The sequence below is a fragment of the Diadema setosum genome, chromosome 11 (assembly GCF_964275005.1).
Source record: "Diadema setosum chromosome 11, eeDiaSeto1, whole genome shotgun sequence".
NCBI lineage: Eukaryota > Metazoa > Echinodermata > Echinoidea > Diadematoida > Diadematidae > Diadema > Diadema setosum.
In genome coordinates this window covers 7,849,237-7,872,557 of record NC_092695.1, presented here as the reverse complement: position 1 = coordinate 7,872,557, position 23,321 = coordinate 7,849,237, and the positions used below count along the sequence as shown (strand labels likewise).

Genomic DNA, 23,321 nt, shown 5'->3' with positions numbered 1-23,321 from the left:
TAGATTAGTGACTGCGTGAAAGGTGAACTTGCGATACTCAGGTGAGCGCTAGACCCGCGGGTCTCTTGTTCTTTGAAGAGGAAGATGTCCTTTTAATAATCCCTGTCTCATGGTCAGGTAGGCCACAAGAGAAGGGTCTCCTATCATAGATTCCCTCCCTCATCCCTCTGGATTTGTCCCCATCCCATCTAAACTTCCTCCTATCCCATTTGCCCCACCCCTTCCCCTCTCCACCCCCCCCCCCCCCAAAAAAAAAGTGTACCAGGTACATGTATTGTAAAACCAGAAACTTTTGCAAAGTGGAGCCAATGGCCTGTGTCACAGCATAAAACTTATGTGAATATTTGTGACTGCCATTCAATGCATTGTATAGGGCCCGTTTCACGGTTAGGCGCCACTTTTTGTCAACCTAGGGTTCAAAATTTCAAGTTCTCTTTAAGAGATGGAATGTCTTGATTTTTTATTCCCAAGAATGTGAATTTAATGGAAAATGTAATGCCAGAGCTTAATTATTATTACAATATCTGATATTATGAATGGTTCTATAGGAGATGAAGGTAATTTTGCTGAAAGATAACACTATGATACCATGGACAGAGCTGACACACTATGTGTCCAACAGGTAATTTGATACTGTAACATGATTAAGTGATATTTAAGCAAACTTCGTGCCAGATTTTGTGTTCTTATTTGGATTTATTGGAAAATTGCACCGTTTTGAAGGAAAAATATGGTGTGAAATAGAGTAAATGACTTCAAAAAGTTTCTCTTGTTTTACACTTCCTCATTCAGGATGTGTAATATTTCATGGAGATAATGCTTATGTTGGGGCACATACACACACCTAATATTAACATTGTGAGTGTCCAACTTTTACATTTAAAATTTCAGCTGGAGGATGTGGTGGATGTGACAAAAACAGATGTGAATGGACATTTTACACCTTGAGCAATAATCAAAAGAAATAAGCCAAGTGATTACCCAATGAACAGTCAGCACAAGTCAGTTTACAGTAAGAAACAAATTATGTTTCACAAGAAAGCTTCTTTTTTTTTTGTCAGCATAAATGATATCAGTAATATCCAACACGGTGGATGTGACATGTGAACGGAACACCAATTTCCTTATTCTGTTTTCCTGCACACCTTGCATTGCAACCAATGATTATAATGCATGCAGTACCATCAAGAATGCTGTATTCAAAGTACAAGTCACTGCTGACAAGGTTCCATGTCCTGTAAAAGTTATGAATGCCTGAAATTCCTTATAAGTGGTGGATGTGACGGATTGGAGATGTGAACGGACATTTTTACTCTTCTTCAATTTATACTTAATAGTAATAGTTGAAATCATTACTAACATTTCTATTGGCTCACATGCACTGAATGACCAAAGTATCTTTTAGGTCTTTTTGCAGACATACATGTACACTGTTAATTGTACAGTTCACTTAATTCTCTTAGAGTAAATTGGATCCAACACAGGGGATGTGATGCCAAAATTGTGAACAGAATTCCGAATTTTAATCTTTCTTTATCATAAACTGGTAACAGTAATCCTACTTGGAAGAACCACATAGAAAAACCACATTTTAGAATGCAAATCACTGCTCACAAGGGTCCACATACAGTTGTATTCTGAAGTTTCAATGTATGAATGCCTGAAACTCCTTGGTGCAGATGTGACAAAATCAAATGTGAACAGACATTTTTTTTACCTTCAATTTATGTGAACTGCATATTAATAAAACAATAAATTCATCAACATAGTAATGACATCCTTACTCTTTAACCAATGAAGTCATACATAATGTTTCTGATAGAGGAATTATGCACTCAATTTTTCTCACAGTAAATGATATCCAACATGGTGAATGTGACATTTTTATTGTGATCAAAATCCCCAATGTGCAGTTAAGTGTTTTCCCAGGGTATCGAAAAGAAAAGGTACAAGTAATGTGATTCTTAATCTTCCCTTTCGTCCTACCTATAGTTTCTGCCTATTACAAACTTTAAAAGTGAAAACCTGGTATAAAGACCAATCCTCAATAATAATAACAAAAAATGCAGATTATGTGGTCATGATCCTGTGTGCATTACGCATTGTAAATCTACAGCACAGGCAAAAGCTACAATAACTCTCGCATATGTCACCTACCAGGATTCCACCCATAAACTTTATCATGTCAGTTAAAAATCACATTTCTAATTTGCCATAGTTTGTTGATATTGAAGCACCACTGTTAGTATGTTAATGCACAGGGTATACATGGTAGGCCCTACATATTGACAAAATGAAATCTTTATTTGTATAGTTTGTGTTCTGTAAAAAGAAGCATTTTCTCCTCCTCATCCATTCATACCACCCTTCCACCTCTCCTACATCATCACCAGGATATGCCATTCTTTGTCAATTGAAGACCATTCATTTTTTTTTTTTTTTTTTTTTGGTGGAAATAACAAACTTTATTTCCCTTTTTGCTTTATGAGTATCATTATGTATTCAGATTAAAAAATAATAATTTAGGGTTAACAAAACTTGTTACACCTTCAGATGAACAAACCTTCAGAATAACATGCCTTATTTCATATTTGGATTTATGAACTTTTGGAATAATGACCTTTATCTAATTCTTGGATTTACAAAGCCTCAGAAAAATAAACCCTCTCTCATTTTTTCGCTGAACGAACCTGTAAGTTAAGGGAATTTGTGTGTTTCAGAATAACAAACATTGGGAATAATGAACAACCCTAATGAGCTTTTGATAGCTGGCTATAACATGTAATCTTGTGAAGCACATACAGCAAGTGTATTTTTTTTTTAATCATGGCAAATACTGAATAATGCTAATTTTTGTCAACAACGGGCAATTTGTCAGTCAGTTGCAATAAAAACAACTTGATACAAGGGTTTATTTATTTGCATAAATATTGACTTACCCTCTGCTAAAAAGAATTGGAAGGAGCACTGGTTGGCTGTTGGGGTTGAGGCAGTTTAGTGGATATGAATTACAATGCCTGCTTAATAATCAGGAGCTTGTTGGTTTCAGAGTTGTATGCCCATGATTTTTTATTAGGACTACAACTATAAACACTGAATAATTGGTGCTTATTGTACATCGACAAGGGGCAATTTGTCAATCAGCTCCAGTTAAAAACAACTTGATGTAAGAATTCATTTATTTGAATACCAGGTAAATACACAGTATCTACTGCACAGGATCACATACATGTACATTGTAGAACTAGCACGGGCTCTGTAGCGGGCTTGGTAGTCTAGTGGATATGAAGCCAGTCTGGTAATCAGGAGATGGTCGACTTAAATCCAGCTTGAGTATCATATGGCCATGATTTTTCATCACACATCAAATTTGGTTATACTCCTAAAACACTGAATAACTATGCTGATGCAAGAATTCCTTTCTTTCTAAAAATGCATTGGAAAGTGGGGTTAAACGGACCCCTTCAGTGAGATGGACCCATACCATTATCTCTGTGAATCACCTTCACTGTACCTTCACTGGAAACTAAACATCAGGAGATAGCTGGTTTAAATCTGATCCAAGTTGAATGCCCATTATTTTTTGTCATGGCTACTACTAGAACACTACATAACCGGTGCTTACTTATGTTGAAGGGCAATTTTCAATCAGTTGCAGTAAAGTGATATATAAATCAATTTAACTTTTTTTTTTCACCCCTTAATCTAAGTTAACCATTCCAATGGTTGTGGATCATTTCACACTGTGTTCAAGTGTTGATGCTGCGTGAAGCATTGGGAACTAATGCTGAAAAATGCTGTGCGTTGGGGAGATATACTGTGTGTCCGTTCACACCCCAAAATGTCACATCCACCACATATTCAATCATTTTTAAACTTATTAAATACAGTATATAGGAGAGGTCTAATCAATGTAATTAAATAGCATTTATATTCTTTTGCCTTTTGAGATTAATTATCTGGAAAATTGATTAGAATATGTAGAACATCAGTTTTCACAGTCACAGTGACAAAATCATACTACATCCTCACTGTGAACAAGTATTCTAATGTAAAATTATAGTGAATGTGGTATAAAAGTGGGTGTCTGATATCTAGATATCTTGGGAAAGACATGCTTTTTAAATCTAAACATATTTTGTCCCCCCAAAAATAAGTGTTCCTAGATTTTACTTGATATTCACGGAAATGTCCGTTCACATCTTAAAATGTCACATCCACCAGGGCATTTCACATATTTTTTAAGTTTTTCAAATTTTTAGTTTCATAGTAATCTCAAAATCAGTGGCATTTATAAGGTTACTAAAGAGTCTAAAATGTGTTGAGATTTGAAGTTAATTGGACCATTATTTACTGAGATGCACACCAAAATGTGTTTCTGACAAGAAAGGCTGGTGGATGTGACATGTGTGAACGGATACCATGTTTTGTGAAATAAAAAAAGCATTTGAATTTCAAATCCTAAATTGCTTCAGAGGGATAGCCACCCAACTGTGTATCATTGATTTATGCAAAAATTTAGAAATAATCTAAACCATTAAACAGTTATAGATTTATAAAATCTTGGTGGATGTGACAAAAATGTGAACGGACATTTAAATTTTGTTTTCAAATTACTGTCATTTCATCAGATGGAACTGAAGCACAAGCAAACTTTCTACAGTCACTCATACAAAGCTATACTTTACTTTTACATTATTTTCCTGAGACTTGCCTTTGTTTTCTTACTTACACAACCCATATAAGCAGATGATTAAATGTGAACGGACAATGTCACATCCACCAAGAGAATTTTGGGGTGGAAAAAATGTAACAAAAAGGAGTTCAAACTTTTTAACTCTGATATGATTCATTATGGCTACTCATACACTTAACATAGATATGCTCACTTAACTCATAGCTAGATATGATACAGAATGGGAAAGTTTGCAAAAAAGGGATGTTTGCCAGGTTGACACACAGTGGGTCTGATTTGGGCACATCTTGCCTCACTGTGAGCAAATGCTTTGGAGTTGCATTTTCGTTATGCTATGGGAGGTAGACCCCATGGGGGTCTAACATATGCATATCAAAACATTTCATGAATCTACTCTTATTCTGTGTAGTAGACTGAAAACTGAAAAAAATGAAAAGTGGCGCCTAACCGTGAAACGGGCCATAGACAAAAACCTTTGTGTGCATTTTATTTTCACGAATTCTGGCTCCTCATGAAATTCCTGAAAGTTTCATGCAGGTGATAATTTCTGGTTTTACAGTATCTCGTCACACACCTTGAATAATATTCGCCATCTTTTTCCCATGGGTCTATTTCTACCCAAACTGTTTTCACAGTCCTTTCCACAGGTCCATTTGAGCATGGAGCTACAATGGAGCTCCCTGATTTGAGACATGTGTCATGTACACATACTTTAACAAAGCACCCCTCCTTGCATTTGACCCTTATTACTTTGTATTCCGTCCCTCATATCGTCGCTGGGGTGACAAGACCTCTTTTCTCAAAAATGTCAAAAAAAAAAAAATTTAACTTAATGGTCAAATAATGGGTCAAGTGATGTCTTGGCCAAATCCTAACTGTCTTACTCCAAAAATGAAGCCACCATGACATGTCAAAGAGAAGGCTTTCCCATTCACTATAGTGCTTTGGCCGCCATGTTTTTTTGCTCTCCTGAACATTTGACAATTTTGAGATACGAGGTTTTGTCACCCCAGCGACGATATGTATCCATCCCTTTGTATAGGCCTACCTCTTGCCATGGACCTCCAACGTTGTAGGTCAATGCTCTTTCTAATATATCTGTTGTGCGTATCTTCAGTTCTATTACCTTTGTGTATCAATCAGGCTGTTTGCATGATGACGTCATTTCTTTAGTGTCCATTCGTCTAAACCTTCCTTTATCAATTACTCTGCAGGCCACAAGAGAATAACAGCAGCTGTAGTCATGCATTAAGAATTTATAATCTGATGCTGGCCTCAAAAGCCACCTTGTGTCCCCCCCCCCCCCCCCCCCCCACCACAAAAAAGAAAGAGAACCCAGAATAAAACAAAACAAAGCACGGACACAAGCATACCTTCAATTTCTGTTGTATGCATACCATGTTAATCATTAATATGTTTGTCCTCGTGCTTTTCTTTTATCTAAGACTTTAGGAATTCCCCCCAAATTTCCCCCCCCCCCACCCCTGATATGCTTCTCTGTTGGTCAGTACATAGTAGGCCAATGTGATTCCTAAGTGGATAAGAGGAATGCGATTATCACTGCAACAGATAGTGTCCAGTGATTCAGACCTCTGAAGATCAGGGGGGCATTTCATGAAGCATTTTGTCCAACAAAGTTGTCAGACAAATTTACTCCCAGCCAATTAGCCAATTAGATGCAAGGATTTCAGTAGCTTGTAACAGTTTGTCAGGAAAATATCCGACCAAAACGACTAAAACTCCGACCAAAACTCCAGTAGGCTCCCTATAGTGATACACTATAGTACTGCACGTCCAACCTTCAACCTGGTTGGATTGACAAATCCGACTGTCAGTTTAGTTGCAGCTTACGTTCTTGAGAGGGGTGTTTATAGAATATGAAAGAACAGGATGCTTATTATTTGAAGTACAAGTATACTCTTTGTAGGCAAATAGAGACCAAAGTTCCAAGTCTGTTAAAGTGTATGTGCCCCAAGTGTAGTGAATTGCTAAATGCCATGCATGAGCGAGATGTCTTACAAGACACCTTGTTCAACAAGTCATTTCTGCACCCGTAGATGTAGACATATGTTTGCTGCCCTCTGGTGTTGCCTGTACACCCATTTGCCAAGGGTGAAAGCAATGTTGAATGGAAATTCCTTATTTTTGGCAGCATCTCCAGAAATAATAGGGTGTGATGCACAGTTGAGACAGGTATCTATATGTGCAGTGCAGTGAAGAATAATCCATTTGTTTTGGGGGTTTGACTGAAATGTGTGACAGCTAGAGATGTGAACATGCAGAGCTTGGACTTTGAATGTTCTAGTAGAAGATTGAGGAAATAAAAAGACAAGGTAGCCTTTCAAGATTGATTTTTTCATCTATACATCCTACATTTTGTCAATCATAACCCTTGACAAGTCTAGGTAAATAATATGTAAATCCATAATGCGTACTTTGCATATTTACGTCCTTTTAAGAGCATCTTTTTACTCAGAAAGAAAAAAAAAAAAAAGGTGTTCACCATTGGTCTCTCACCATCCCAATGATAATGCCCACTCGATTAATAGATCTTCCATCTAGGGGCCTAATAGATGAAATTCTGGCCTAGATCTGGCAATCATCATTAGGGACGTGCTTGTTTAGCTATAGCTCTGCAACAGTGCAATGTACTGGTGCAATTCTCAGAATAATTTGTCATCCACCACCATAGCCATTAGTGTACATAATGCAACGGAACATTCGCATTCAATTGATTATAGTTTGCCACAGTCCCAATAAAGCAGAAATAAGCAAAGCAGAAAAGTGTGCATAGACCTGCAGAATCAGTGGTACTTGATCAGAATTAATGTCATTGTGTTGAGAGCGTTGTAATGAACTGGGCATTCATAGTGGGGAATGTGTGTTTTTATCCTCTTCGCTTTCATTGTGAAATTTAATTTTCAGGGTGAAGACATTCCCATTTTAGGCAACACTTGGTTGTTGATTTCAGGCAGCCAGATGCCCGTTGTAGATAATTATACAGGGCAACCCTGTAGAGAAAATGAAGGTAATGCGCTAAAGCTGTTATCTTTCATAGACACTTTTGATGCATAAGCATCAGGATGTTAAATAGTTGATACTTTAATTACAGAGTCTTGGTTTTGTGGAAGGTTCATGAGGTAAGGGAATACAGTTTGAGAAGATCGGTCAACATTGGAAGCTGATGGTATTTTGGAATATATGCAGAGATATTTTGTGTAATATTGCCTCACAGTTTAAACACTTCAAAAAAATATAACCTGCATGTTTCATATTGCATGGGGGAGACACACCACACACAGACAGTGTGCAATAAAGCAGTGTGTGTACTAAACCACAGCTTTTAAGGCTCAATGTCCACGTGATTGATGATACTCTGGTTTTTTTTTATTTCTTTTTTCTCTTTGAGACATTATATGAAATGGGTAGGGCATGTGTGCATTGTGTATGAACAATAGAACTCAAACCCTGTAGTCTACAATCCTAGCTGCATCGGAATGTATCATTGTAAAAAAAAAAAAATGAAAAGATACATGCTGTGTGCCCAGGTGCAATATACCTTTTGAACCCTGCACTGTGTTGTTCTGTGCATCAGTGCGTCGTTGTGTGGGTAAATTTGAATGCCCAAATAGATACCTTTTCTTGCATGCCATTTCAACCAGTTTACATGTTGAGACTGCAGTCAGCATCACGAGAAAATGATGCTGCAGAAAATTGTCATAAGCAGTGTTTTCAGTAAGGAAATTTCTTTCTCTTGTATGAGCTAAAGAAGGGGGGGGTGGTGAACAGTAGGGTAGCAAGGATTTTGTCAAGGGAAGATTAGGGGAGGAGAGGATGGGGGGGGGGATGAGGAGAAGGATGGGCTCACACCCTTAACGACACTGTAAGTAGAAGCAGAAAGTGGGAGAGGATAGATTATGATTAGCTGAGGGGAGCGGAGGGGGGGGGGGGGGTGGGGACCATTTCTGTATTGATGGATTATATGATTTTTGATGGTGGCAGACTAACCAAATACCTACTCCACAGCATGCTGCACACACCCAGAACCAAGCCCTGCCCTACTCCAACTGTGTACTTCCTACCCTGGTAGGCATAATGAATTGATTGATGGCCCCGTTCGTCCTTCCCCTGCATAAGTCCGTTCATGAGTGTCGCCATGACGACGGGGGTGCAGCTTTGTGTACAGCATAGCTTCTGATCACATGCGCCTATCTTTTTGCTGTGCATGCATAATTTATCGTGCCGTTCCACGCAGTCCCCTTCCGTGTTTCCAAAACAATTACTGCGTAATGCATGGCTTGGTAGCCGGCATTTTTTCCCTTCTATTTTTAGGAAAGATGCAAGATAGCATGTAGAATCGGGAAGGAAGTACAATATGAAAACATAATATGAAGTTTACCTTCTAGTTATTGCATAATACAGATGATTTCCTTACAAAGAAAGGCTCTGAAACAACCAATTGTAGCAGCATTTTTACAGATAACAAAGCAGACTATACAGTGTTATGAAATTATGTAAACAAGTAGAATCTAACATCAAACAATATTATATTCATAAATACTGATATACTGATACAGTAACGGTATCAGTGAGGTGGCACTCAAGAAGTCTTGCAGCTGCAATTACCATATGTACCCAAAATTCTATGTAGTTTATACATAAATTCCATTTGCTGTTCTTTAAATTTGGACTGTACATGTACGTTAGTATTAGTTTACACTGGACAGTTTTCATTTGGAGAGTCATTATTTATGATAGTGCTGATATCATGTTAATGCATGAAGGTAGATGTATCCATTCATTGCACCATGTTTAAAAAAAAAACAACAACAAACAAACCCTGATGTCTGCATTGCAGATAAATTGAAATCACAGTGATTTGAGCCTAGAGGTGAACTTGAAACAAACTGTCACAAGTTACATAAATGCTGTCCCTGTGAACTTTAAAAGGAAACATGACCCCAAGTCTGCTTCATGCGCAGCAATTATGTGATCCATGGCTTCCCCCTTTGCTACTTCCTCTATGCCTGATTACCCACTAATCAGACAGGACATTTTTTTTGCCTCATTCACAATGACAACTGTCTACAAATGGGCCTTGTTTGCAACTTTTAGTCATTCAGTCATGCAATGTCAACTAGCTATTAATATTTTTTTTTTAGGATGAACCAGAATTTGGGTATCTTCTGTAGGTACACTACATTGATACTGCATTGACTGCTGGCTAGTCTTGCTTCCAGATTGCTCACCATTATTTCTCCCCCCCCCCCCCCCCCAGTGCTTGCCGGGAGCTACAACCATGATGACTGTATGACAGTGATGCGAGTGCTCGTTGATGACATTCTTGAAACAGGAGAGAAATATGTCGGAAAATTAAAGGACAAGTTCACCTTCATTAACATAAGGATTGAGAGAATGTAGCAATATTAGTAGAACACTTCATTGAAAGTTTGAGGAAAATCGGACAATCCGTTCAAAAGTTACGAATTTTTGAAGTTTTTGTGCAGTCACCGCTGGATGAGAAGACTACTGCAGTGTATGATGTCACATGCGTACAACAATATAAGGAAAAGAGAATTTCACAAAATTTCATCTTTTGAAAAAAGTACACATTCCCTTGACTCGTTACTGACATATGTTATAGGCAATATTATTCCCATTGCCTTTAGAAAGAGGCAAGTCAAGTGCTCTTTTTTATGCGAAAAAAGTGAAAATATGTTGAATTTTCTTTATATTTTCTTTATACTGTTGTACTCATATGACATCACGAGCCTTAGTAGTCTCCTCATCCAGCGGTTCCAACACAAAAATTTTAAAAATTCATAACTTTTGCATCGATTGTCCAATTTTCCTCAGACTTTCACTGATGTGTTCTACTAATGTTGCTGCATTCTCTCAATCCTTATGTTTATGAAGGTGAACTTGTCCTTTAAGCATTGTACTAGTATCTGCTCAGAAAATTGTTGCACTGAATACGAAGTGCACTGAAGATGTTGGCAACATGGTGGGAAAGGAAGAGAGCTTGGAGAAGGCCGATAAAAAAATATGTGAAATGTTTGCCACATAGTTCTGAAACTTGTGAAGTCCGTCCCTCTACTTGAGCTCTGGGAGTAAAGATTGGTTGAGAGAAGGTTTGTGTTGAGGTTTAATAGGGTGCCTTGCAGTGTGTAGGTATTCAGTAAATAGAAGAATTGATACACATATTTGATTATATTCAAGGAGTATGGAGTAACACGTGGCATAATGTGACGACAGTGTTGTCAAGAGAGACAAACGCAGTTTAAACAGGTAGCCATAAATAGTTTGAGGAGATTGGGTGAGGATTCTACGTGACAGCTTTAATTAAGATAGATCGCCTGTACACACCTGCTGTGTTACTATTTACAGGCAGCTTTGACTCTGACAATTTAGCCAGACAGACAAACATCGGAAACGAGTCCAACTATGGCTGCCCTCCCCTTTGCGTGATACATGATCGACCCAAACAAGAAGGAGGTCACTGCGACATTTACCAAAATGAGTAATTGGGAATCTTCCACCTACAGGTGAAATGGCGCATTCCTTTGCGTCCCCCGCTGTCGAGAGGGGGGTGGGGGTGGGGGGGCGTGCATGCACCAATTTCCTACCATGGTGTGCGGCAAGTGCAGCAGCAGCCCTTTGCCAGGGGGGTTGGGCCGCGTGCAAACATACTTACCCTGGCCCGAGCCGCGCCATATCCGCCTGTTTGCCAACTTTGAGGGCGTGGACCTGAGCACACCTCTTATGTAGCAAACTGTACACAACCCTGTGGAGTGCGTGTCTAAGTACTATCAGAACACTTCTCTCTTTTTGTTTTCAAATTAAAGGCCAAACTCCCAATGAATGCATGGTATGTTTTATTTGTGATTATGTTCATACAATATGATACTTTCATATTCATAACATTTGTCATATCCCATCATTATACCCCTACATGAAGTAAAAAAAGGGGGTATGTAGGAATCAGCATGTGGTCAGTCGGGCGGGCGGTCCGTTTCAATTCTTGCGACGCGAACTCCTTCTACAGTTTAGAAGCAATTTAGATGAAACTTTGGGTACATGATGACATTTAGGTGTAGATGGACAAGACTTTTTTGTGTGTGTTTGTCAGAGGAAGCATTGCCATGGTAACCACAATTTCCCCAAAACCTTGTTGAGCAAACTACTTTCACAGTATATAGCGATTTATTTCAAATGTGGTTTGTTTAAATGATCTATAGGTGTAGTTGAATATCATGCAAGACATACTTTGTGTTTGTACCCAACAAGGCGTGCCGTGGTAACCACATATATTTTCTTGAAAATCTTGTGGAGTGAACTACTACCACGATTTTGAGGCAATTTAAATCAAATTTGGTGGACATTATGGCATTGAGGTATAGATGTGGAAGACCTGTGTTTGCCAATTTCAATCGTCAGTGTATCAATCAAATAATAATATACCACTGAATGTCCTTTAGGCAATGTCAAGGTAGTATCCGGTGCTATCTTATGTGGGATTATTTTCATTTTCAGAAACAGTCAGCTTTTGACATTGCTTCAATCCACACTGTGCTAAGCACCTGTGCAAGTTGACCTGTAAATGACAACAACTAGAATAAGTACAAGAAAACTTAGAATAAGGAGGGTTTAAGACATGAGAGAATGTCAGTTTTAAAACCCACCGAGGATTGGCAGATTTTGCTGCAACATGCATTTCCCATCGACACTTGCCCGAATATAATCGAGACTCGTCTGCAACAGGTTAACAAATCACACCAATAGTAACACTCTGAGGCCATGACCGAGGCACGTCCAAATGACACACAAATAGTGGTGACATTTTTCTGCCCAAGCAGTGTTGGTAGAAAGACCACCCTATTTCAGCCCCTTTGAAATAGCATAGGTGGTGAAACTTACATTGAAACTACGGGTATATTGTAAATAAGTTGGGCGGTGCCATGAAGCACAAGTGGAGGCATACCTGGTCTCAAAGAGACGTCTGACAGGGTCCATTTATCGCTTTCTTGTGTTCGGGGGTTGCCTCTGGGAAATTTTCTGCATTTTTCTCCTCATTTTCCAGACAACAAAGGGAGAACTTAACCATGTGAAGTAGTAAGATTTGCATGATATAACTCACTTCACTCCTTAATACCAATGGATGAAATGGATGTGGATCCCATTGTTGACATACCTCAATATCTTTCAGTGAAGAAGAGGTTAGAATGAGGTGATGTAAAAGCTTCAATGAATTTTATGCCTTTGCATTCTTTTAGCTATTAGACAAAAGGTCTGCAGCCTTTTAGGCAAACAGGTTGAAACAAAAAGATTACTGCTGACTCAAAACCAACTTTAAAGTTACCCAGACAAGTCACAAAATTTGTGGTGCGTAAACATTGTGCGTACTTCTTTCAGCTGTACTGCAAGCGAATATTGTGAGTAAGGAAAAGTCTATAATGCCATCTGTTCTGTGAGTTTCTGTTCTACCCCCAAGATGTGAAAATAAGAGTGATTTTTAACCTAAGTTTGTTGTCTGCTCTTCATTACTTTGAAAACTGTTGGCAGTTCTGGTTCACTGACCCAGTGCTAACCAAAGGCAACCTTTGAAATACTCTAGAGCAATGAAGAAGAAAATGCAATTTCTTCCTTTTTTTTTGGGGGGGGGGGGCAGGCGATGGAGGCATTATGGAATCTCAGCAAAGCAGGGAAAACCCCAGATGATTTTTTTCAGTGAGACGAGTGAAACAAAACAATGGTAAAAGACACACACATACACACACAAAGAAACACAATACATTCATGCATACCACCACAGACACAAACAAACATAAACTTGTCCGGATGGACTGCTAGCTTCCTGACTTTTGTGTGCAGCAATATTGTCTCTTTGTATCTTTTAGGTTTTCTTACTTCCTCATTGTACTTAAAATATCTTATTTTTGTGGAGTGTGATAAGGCCACATATGATTTTGCATTTTACTTTAAAGCCCCTTTTTTTATGCAAACTTGATTTCTTTTAGTGTGAGGGGAATTGTTTGCGTCTGTCATACCTTGTTAGCCCGGCTTTCGCCTCAGGTTCATTTGCACAAAAGTTTTAGCCACAGGAAAATGGAGGCGAAAAAAGAGGTGTTTACACAAGAGACAAAGAAAAGATACAGTTGAAAGGGAAATGGTTGAAGCACATGACTTTTGGTAGCGATGGGGGTAGAGCTATCAGTAGTGTGAATCACCCGTCATTAGGAATAGGCCAGAAATGAGTCAGCCTTCCTGATCTTTCTCTCTCACAAAGTCTCTCTCTCTCTCTCTGTCTCGTTCTCACAGGAGTACACATCCTCGTCCCCACCGCCTCTAATCGACGATGGTGAGCCCTATCAGACCGAGCCCGTCGACCTGTCCATGCATCGGAAGCGGTCCACGTCCCAGCCCGAGAGCAATAAGGCCTCGATATACCCCGTCAAGGCCCTCAAGTCCTACCATCCTGTAGACAGTAAGTGACGATCGATGGCAGCGCAGAACTTTTTCGTGGAAATACTCGGCGTCTTTTCCTAGTGGCAGAACCCCTCTTGTTACAAGCACTTCCCTCTTTAACTGCTGAATTTCACATATTGATAGCAGTTGGCATCAACCAAAACGTGCCAAGTATCACATTAAACACCCCCCCCCCCCCCATATGCCCATGGGAACACTCTGGGACTATCCCTTTGTAAATCTTTTCCTGGAATGCTTTGATGTCTTACAGTCATGTTGGAATGAAAATGTAAAAACACAACAACAACAACAACAACTATGCACGATGATGTCATTACATTTTATAATAGGCAGCTATGTAATATCATACTATAATTTTGCAGACAGGTTTCTGTCATTTCAAGCCATGAACACTCTTTTTATACATTTTCTCTGAGAGCATATACGTGGCACATGACAAGAGAAATTTCATAAAGTAGTGGAAAATGACGGGGGGGGGGGGGGGGGGGTGGAGGTAGGGATGGGGTCTTGATAAAAGGCAGACATAATGACAATGAATGAGAACATACAATTTATACAATTGACACCACACAGAATTCAACACTACCCCTTTTCTTTGTAGCCAGTCAAGTGTCACCTGTAACCGACTTCAAACATGGGGTGGCTGCCTATTCTCAGTTGGCCACATTTCCGTATTGATCAAGTTTGTGATAATCCATTGACTTCCACTGAGAATGTGGTGTGCACTTCCTGGCAGCAAAACTGCCAATGTTCAGATTCGTCAGCATGGAGTAAACTATTCCACACATAACAACAGAATTCTGTGAATCCTCGGCGTGGGAAGCAAAACGGTTTGGCCACCAAAGTACAATGAACGAGGGGTGGGCGGGCCTTTGTGGGTGGAGTCGCAAACGAGTTTATACAAAATGATATAGTTTTTTTGTGTGCAGAATATTATTATGTAATGTTTCGCATGAAATGTCTTCATTATGAAACCCTTATATCACACCCAGGTGAGAGATATAAGATTATATTTTGATTGATAGAGAGATAAGCACAGTTTTGTTATGTATTTTCAGGGAGTTGATTCTTCAAAGATAGTGGATTGGGACAAAACGGCTGCAATTCTTGCTTTGGGGTTTTGTTTTTTGTTTTTTGTATTATGTGGAGTCTCCTGAGTGAGAATCTATTTAGGAACACAGCAAGTGATAGCATTTCAAGTCATAGTAGCCCTGTAAGTGTGCTCTTATTCACATGAATACCATGTAGAATGAATTAATCCACAAATACCAAGGACACAAGATATTAAGGGGAGTGGTTAAAAGTTGGGGAAATATGCGATTGTACATTGCTCTGTTCTCTTCATAGTTGAACCCTGGGATACCAGTCAATAATTTACATACCTCTTTTAATATGTTGAGAGTACTTTGCTCTCATCTATGTCCTGCTCTCGCAAAGAGTATTTACGGAAATCCCGCTTCAAGAAATTTGATACAGATCTGAAGGCATGAAATGACCATGGCTTATTTATTTTTTTTTTTTGTTGGTATGACAAGGTAAGGACCTTAGTGTATAGAAATATGATCAGGAAGTCAGAAGAGTGCAGGTATTGTTGACAGATGGTCTGGCTGTTCGCACAAGAAAAAATATCATACTTCATAATATGTAGTTGCGCACCCAAGGTACATAAACCAAAAGAGTCTACGTAAACATTTGATAGAATGCGAAGTGGATTCATGCTGATCTTGCAAATTTAGAGAGTGGCATATGACTGGTGTTATGTACTGTGCAGTTATGAACCTTCAGAGTACATTCAAATTATGTGTTGTGTATATGTGAGAATTCCATTCCTGTAGATACAATGTGGGCACACACACACACACACACACACACACACACACAAAATTGTAATAAGAAAAATTTGTAAATAGGCGTATTTCCTGCAATTGAGCTAAATGTGGTGTATTCAGTATTGCTCAACAGAAACAACAGCAAGGGAAGGTACTACAGATATTAACAGCTATACCAGGTGATATCATGTATACATGCAATGGAAGCCTTGCTATGAATAATGTAGGGGCATTGGCAGAGGTCAAATGTGACATGAGCCAACACTAGGTGGCAGCAGAGACAATGCCTCAATGTGACACTTTTGATACACAGTATGGACAAGCCTAATCTAGTTACTGTAAAACCAGGAATGTTCACATACATTTTCATTTTGCCAATTTCGCAAGAGCTGAGATTTGCAAAATTAAAATGCACACAAAAGTTCTTCACTTGTTTGTCTGTACTATTAAAATGTATTGAATGCAAGTGGTAATTCAAGAAAATTGCATGCCACGAAAAAGGCCATTGGCTCCAATTCTTGAAAATTTTCATGCCACAAAAATATCATGCTTTACAGTATGGGAAAGAAATTGCGAGTATGAAACCCCTACAACTTTGGTGTCACTGCCTGAATATGTATGATTTTCATATACTGTAGCTCTAAAAAATTAGTATGATAGTAAAAAGCTGTTGAGGATAGGATATGTAAATGTGCACACCATATGCTCTTATTGTGGCATATGACTTGTGCAAAGTCTTATAAGAAGCTTGAAATTGCTTGTTGTGTGAAGCAAAATTTTGTTATTCCAAATCACCTCCCACATGTCTGCAAGACTACTCAAAAATAATTATCCGCATTTGGTCCATTAGCAATATCATCAAGTTAAAAAGTTGAAAAAAAAAAAAGGTGACAAAACAATGCCAAGAGAAGACATGAAATAGAAAAATCAGCAGTGTTACTACAATGATTAATTATTGTTATCTCAATTTTTGGTTTTATATTGTAGGTTTTCTGCCAAATAAAATAATAATAATGATAATACACTTTGTAAACACATAACTGATGGAATTCACCCCAATTTGGAATTGCTGTTGAATGCAATTGTGTCCTGCTGGCCTATTTCTCAGTACTTCTGATCTGTTTTGTTACGGCAGGCAATGGTGCGCTAGACTTGAAGAAGCATTCGGCGGCTACCCTCAACATCCCCTCACCGGTCCTCAGACACAACGGCCGCCGCAACGAGGTCGACGACGTCAGGATAGCGGAGGAGCAGGAGGATGAGGAGGAAGAGGAGGACGAGGACGATGCTGACCAACCCAACGTGAGCCTCGAGAGCATTGAGAGAACCGGCGCTGGCGCCCTCATCAAAATCACCAGAGCAGCTGAGTAAGCAGATGTCTTTTGATTTGATTTGATTTTAATTTGATTTGATTTGATTTATTTATTCTTTGTGTGGCATCATTTACATTTTTTTTATCAACATAATCAAACATAATATATACAAATATGATGCTCATTATAGCTCGTTTCTACAATTTCAACAATTTTGATTACAAATACATCTGTGACATAATTACAGTGCATGTGTTATGAATTACCATACAGGTAAAGAGTGCATTTTGAGTTAAAGGGATAGTATAGTGTTAATTGAGGTGAGGATTCAGCTTTTAACTTTTTGTGAAATATTTAGAAACCACTTTATGAAATGTTGAAAAGCATACAATTCCATGAGGAATTCAAAGTTGATTTGATGAAAAATCAGTTTTTGAAATGGCTGAGGTATTTGATAACAAAGTAAAACAGAGCGATCCTAATAAAAGGGTGGATCCCACCTTTTATTAGGAGTGCATTGTTTGGAACATTTCAGGCATTTCAAAACCAATTTTCCTCCAATAAGATCTGAATTCCTCTTAGAATTTTGTGTTTTTCATGTTTCATAAAAGGTTTCTTATTTTCTCAAAAAATCATCGTCAAAATACATTGGAAACCTGAAACCCCATCACAACCCAAACTGTACCATCCCTTTAAGAGAGAGAGAGAGAGAGACAGACAGACAGACAGAGAGACAGAGAAAGACTAAGACACGAGATCAAGGCTTTCTATGATAGAAAACAAGAAACATATCTTAACTAGGTAAGCATTCGGAGAGTGCAGACCTCCACCAAACAGCTCTCTTCCGCCCACATTCACATATTATGCTGAAAATAGCCCTATTTCCTCCTGATTAAGAATTCTTTCTAGTGTTATAGAAAGAGAGAAACATATCTAAGAAAAGCATTCCGAGAGCGCAGACCTCTGCCTTATTTCCTAATGTTAAAGAATCCTTTCTTTTGTCTCTACCTTACCTTCTTGCTGTGTTCGGAATCACTATCAAAATCTCATCATTCATTCCTTGTGTCATGTCACTATCTAGTTTTCCTGAAATTTGCATCCAAATCTGTCCATGGCTGTTGTAGATATTTCACAAAGAGACAAACAAACTTACAAATAGACAAACCAATGCCCACAAAAACATAACCTCCACGTATGAAGAATGATACAAAGGAAATATACATGGAAATTAAACACAATTTCATTTTTGTGTGTGTGTGTGAAAACAACACATTCTTCCTACTTGTTACTGACACATGTTAAGGCTAATACTATTCCCCCTGCCTTTTGAAAGAGGTACAACAGACAAACCAATACCCACAAAAACATAACCTCCACGTATGAAGAATGATACAAAGGAAATATACATGGAAATTAAACACAATTTCATTTTTGTGTGTGTGTGTGAAAACAACACATTCTTCCTACTTGTTACTGACACATGTTAAGGCTAATACTATTCCCCCTGCCTTTTGAAAGAGGTACATCAAGTTCTCTTGACATTCACCGTACACTGTATTTCCAAACCACTCCACACATCTGTTAATGTGGAAAATGTTCAGCTGAGTGTCTTTTTTGTTGTTGTTCTAGTTTTTTATTGCACTCAATCAGGTAAGATGATTTTTGTATGTTTTTCATCACACAGGATCAAAATATGAAATGGTATTATAATATAGTGTAAGAAGCAAAATAGTCCTGTGCTTTATTTTTGCGCAAGTAATGTGTCGTTTGAAATGTGCTTAAGATTCCACACAGCAAAAATTTGTACTTTTATTGTGTATTGGTTCTATTCTAGTCCTTATTGCTGTTTTGGCATTTTTTTCTTCTTTCACAACGAACAGCAGTCTCATCGCAGACAACCTGGCCCGGTCGTGGCAGACCAGTCACCACCAGGCCACTCCGGGCGGCCGGAGGCCGCGGATGGCCCTCGCCGGCCACGTGCCCGACCCCAACCTACCTCTCAGCCTGCAGACGGTCGTCATGGAGAACGGCAAGCGGCGCCGGGTCCACCAGTGCGACTTTGATGGCTGCAACAAGGTCTACACGAAGAGCTCCCACCTGAAGGCCCACAGAAGAACACACACGGGTGAGTGTGCATTCTTACGACATGATTGTAGAGAGTATTGGGTGCAACGTACATCAACAACAGACAGTCGACCCATCAAAAATGTTATGCTGCAAGACTGCTTTGCTCCGTTCTTTTGTGAACTCACCCAAGAAAGAATACCCAACAGGCCTTATGGGGGAGTACTGCTCATGCTTCACCTCAAATTATGGCAGATCAGATCATATTTTTCATTGTAAAAGAACAAAATGACACAAAAACAACTATTCACCACCCCACCCCCCCCCCCCCACACACACACACACAAACACACTAGTCTCACCTCCAGCCTGACACAGAGCCCTTTTTATACCACTTTATGAACATTTTCTCACCCCTTCCTGTGTAAATGGGAGTTTTTGATTTGATGAGTACCACAAGCACAAGTGAGTAGCAGAAAGACCTGAAATTCATCACCCTCCAGTGTCTGTATACATTAAGCAAATTTAGCAAAAGTCAGTTAGTGCTGGAACATTTATATTATTTGGTGATTTTCACATTTGATAACCCAAAGTGAAATTTGCTGTGCTGGAATAATGGGCCCAGAAGTCTTTTACTTGTGTGATTTGATTGCTTTGATATGACAAATGAGTTTTACAATTACTCCAGCTGTGTTTTTTACAATCAGTATTAAAGTTGAAATGCATTAAAAATACAAATGATGCACAGGTCTGAGTGCATCAGTAGCATTTATTTGCATAAGGGAACTATGGAATTGTTTAACCCAGGAGGCACAGCCAAATGGGTTTAGACTAGACTCCATAGTTCATGTATGCACACTACTCCTACTGACACATGAAGAGATGTGTGCACCATCTGTTTTATAGAACAGGGGACAATTTTTTTTTTTTTTTTAAAGAAAAATCCATTCTCTATAATGTGTGAGGTAATGAATGATCAATGCATAGCAAATTTACTGGATGCATATGGATATGTGCATCATCTGTTTTTTTTTAGAACAGGAGACAAATATTTGTAGAAAATCCATTCCTCTCTATCATGTGTCTAGTATTGACCAATGCATGGCAAATTTACTGGATGCATGGCTAGCCATCTCTTGCTATTAAAGTGCTCAAACTCTTGCTACAAGTATGCAGTAGTATATTTACAGTAGCTTTCATTGGTGATTGTAATAATTATTTGATATCAGACATGTGGGTAGTAAGAAATCAATGCAAGGCTTTAAACCAGTGAAACTGTATAGATTTTTCTCAACCTGTTCTATTTTCCATGTTGTGCTTTACCTGCAGGTGAAAAGCCTTACAAATGTCAGTGGGAAGGCTGCGGATGGAGCTTTGCCCGCTCAGACGAACTCACCAGACACTATCGCAAGCACACGGGTGACAAGCCCTTCAAATGTCCGCACTGCGAGAGGGCGTTCTCGCGATCCGACCACCTCTCCCTCCACATGAAGAGGCACTGATCGGCGTTCTGCATGCGTTCACTCCACCGCGCTTTACCTTTTTCCTGTCCACTACCGCATGGCGGGGCAAACTTGCCCCGTTGGTACGAGGTCCTTTTTCCACAGCTTTGCTGCTTTGAAGTTGTGCGGGCTCAACCACGGCCCCTGAAAACTTGTCTCCATTCCACGCATTGGTATTGGTGTCTCCACCAAGCACAGACATCAGTGGATTATTATTGGAGATTAAAAAGGACTTTGATCCCCTTTGAGGCTTTGTGTGTGCATCTCAGGGTAGAATGGAGTGTGTAGTGTGTGCTTGCAGAGGCAAACTCAACTCAATGAATGTCTCCAAGCGAGATACCCACCTCCCAACTCAACACTTTTTGTGAGGCGGGCACCGATTTTAGCACACAATGGCTCTAATATCTCTGAATATCTTTTGTTCCAGAAGTCCAGTTTGTACGTATGAGCCATTGCACTGCCGACTTGACCACGCAAGAAGAATTTGTGTCGCTGGACGTCTGCAAGTGGTCAGTGAAACAATGAGCGGGCTGTAACAGTGTGAGCCAAACTCTTAGTGTGTGCAAGTATGTGGCAGTGAATTTGAGTGTTTGTGTTTGTGTGTTTTTGAGGGTTTTTTTTGTACCACCATCACTTATCTTTGCAAAGTTTAGACTAAGTGTGTTTTGTCTTGTTAAATGGAATCAAGTGAAGCAGAGCAGTATAGGAAATGGTCAGGGAGTCTAGCTCAAACTATTGTATGGATCAAGCAGGTGTAGCCCACTAAGAGAGTCCCTGTTTTTGTTGGAAGTAAGGTATTATGGATGGTTTAAGGGTATCACATCGCTTGGCGTACCCTTTGTGTCAAGGCATTTATCAATGGTGCATTGAATTAAAAGAGTCAGTGTATATTCTAGCTGATATTTACTCACAATTATATTTCCTCTGTATTGATCCGAGCCATCAAGAAGTCTTGAGGCTATGCAATTGGCTGCCTGTTGATGAAATTGTATCAAATGCTTCAAAACTTTTTTTTGGAGGATTATTAGTACAAGGTGCAACAATGATTGAACATTACTCTACACGTAGCTTAAACCTACTCTCATTCATCATTATTATTCCTAGCCCACACATGTACCATCCACTTTTTACATTTCATTCAGAAATATCCCATCTGTATAGTGAATATTAACATATTTTAGCACAGATTGAGTGAGTTGGTTGCTCACCTGGATTTGCTTTTACGCTGTGTTTACTTGAAGAGTACCTACATCGGAAGTGGCTGTGTGGTGAAGTCTCTCCAGGTTGGATATGATTACCTCAATTAGCTGGCCAGAAATATGCTGATTTTGTACCTCCCATTTGCCCTCTGTCGTACCTATTTGCAGTTTCATTCAAATCTTGTAGTCACAGTAACGGTGGGCAAGTTGATTGCCTCATTCACGCAGTAAATTTTTAGTCGTAGTCATAGCCTCAGGCCAATTACGATGTGGAAAGATTGTTTCGATGAGGAACATGCAGCGTGGTGTATATGTTGTGCTCTGAGAGGCTAGGGTTGGGACCATTTTTGTGTTACAATCACTGTTGATGTTGGTAGAAAATTTCAAAATTTGTCTTCTAGTTGTGACTTATAGCTTCTTTCTTTTTGCAGAAGAAATGCCAAGATTTTTGGGCAATTAGATGTCTTTGGGAAAAGTCTCGCAGCTGTACTTCCCAAATCTGGAACCAATCATTATGGGGCCAATGCAATTCTGTGCAAAGAAATAATGCTGATTGAGGGTAGTTGCTCCATGAAATGAGTTTGCACACTGGGCAACAAGCTTTTGCGTGCAAAGCAAAAATGATTTTGCTTTTTTGTTTCTTGTGTTGGGAGCAAGTGTGTACCGTATGCTTCTTGTGTGAAGACCAACTCGATACTGTAACGTTCCCCCGATGTACATGTGGTATGGATGAATTAACATTGCTTACTATGTGAATTGCTGTGTGAACTCATTGTTTACATGTTTATGTAATGCGTATTGTTTAGCAGTGGTGACTATGTGTCTTCTTTGTTGGTTTTCTTTCTTTTTTGTATCTCAAATACTGTGATGTAGTCTAGGGATGGGTTCTGAACACAAGTCTTATGATATGATTTTTAACACCCTCATCTCTGCTTTTAAGTCGCACATAAATTATAAGTATGTGACGTGATAACAAACCTACGAACCATGTCACCCTGCGTGATGTCCCTTTTGTATGCTATATTGAAGCCTGTCATGTAATGTTGACACATTAGAAAAAACCAACAGACGTCCATGGGCTAGAGAGTGTTCAGCACATATAGTAGATCACTGTAGTGGAAGTTTCTACCATAGCTTTGAAAATATTATGCAGGATTTTGCAATATGGTTTTTATAAACACTTTGTAAATTTCATCAAAAGCGCACTATAAATAATAGTAATAATAATAATA

The 23,321-nt window shown here is 39.0% G+C and overlaps 1 protein-coding gene across 1 annotated transcript in view; it reads left to right on the top strand.

The window, feature by feature from the left end:
- The window catches only part of LOC140234754 (uncharacterized), a 62,298-nt gene extending 39,181 nt beyond the window's left edge, over nucleotides 1–23,117 (top strand). The window contains exons 5-8 of the mRNA XM_072314793.1: nucleotides 14,015–14,180; nucleotides 17,147–17,378; nucleotides 19,205–19,449; nucleotides 20,718–23,117. Coding sequence (XP_072170894.1) covers nucleotides 14,015–14,180; nucleotides 17,147–17,378; nucleotides 19,205–19,449; nucleotides 20,718–20,890 — 816 coding nt within the window. The 3' untranslated portion in view covers nucleotides 20,891–23,117. The remainder of the gene's footprint in view (nucleotides 1–14,014; nucleotides 14,181–17,146; nucleotides 17,379–19,204; nucleotides 19,450–20,717) is intronic.
- Nucleotides 23,118–23,321: the final 204 nt, after the last annotated feature.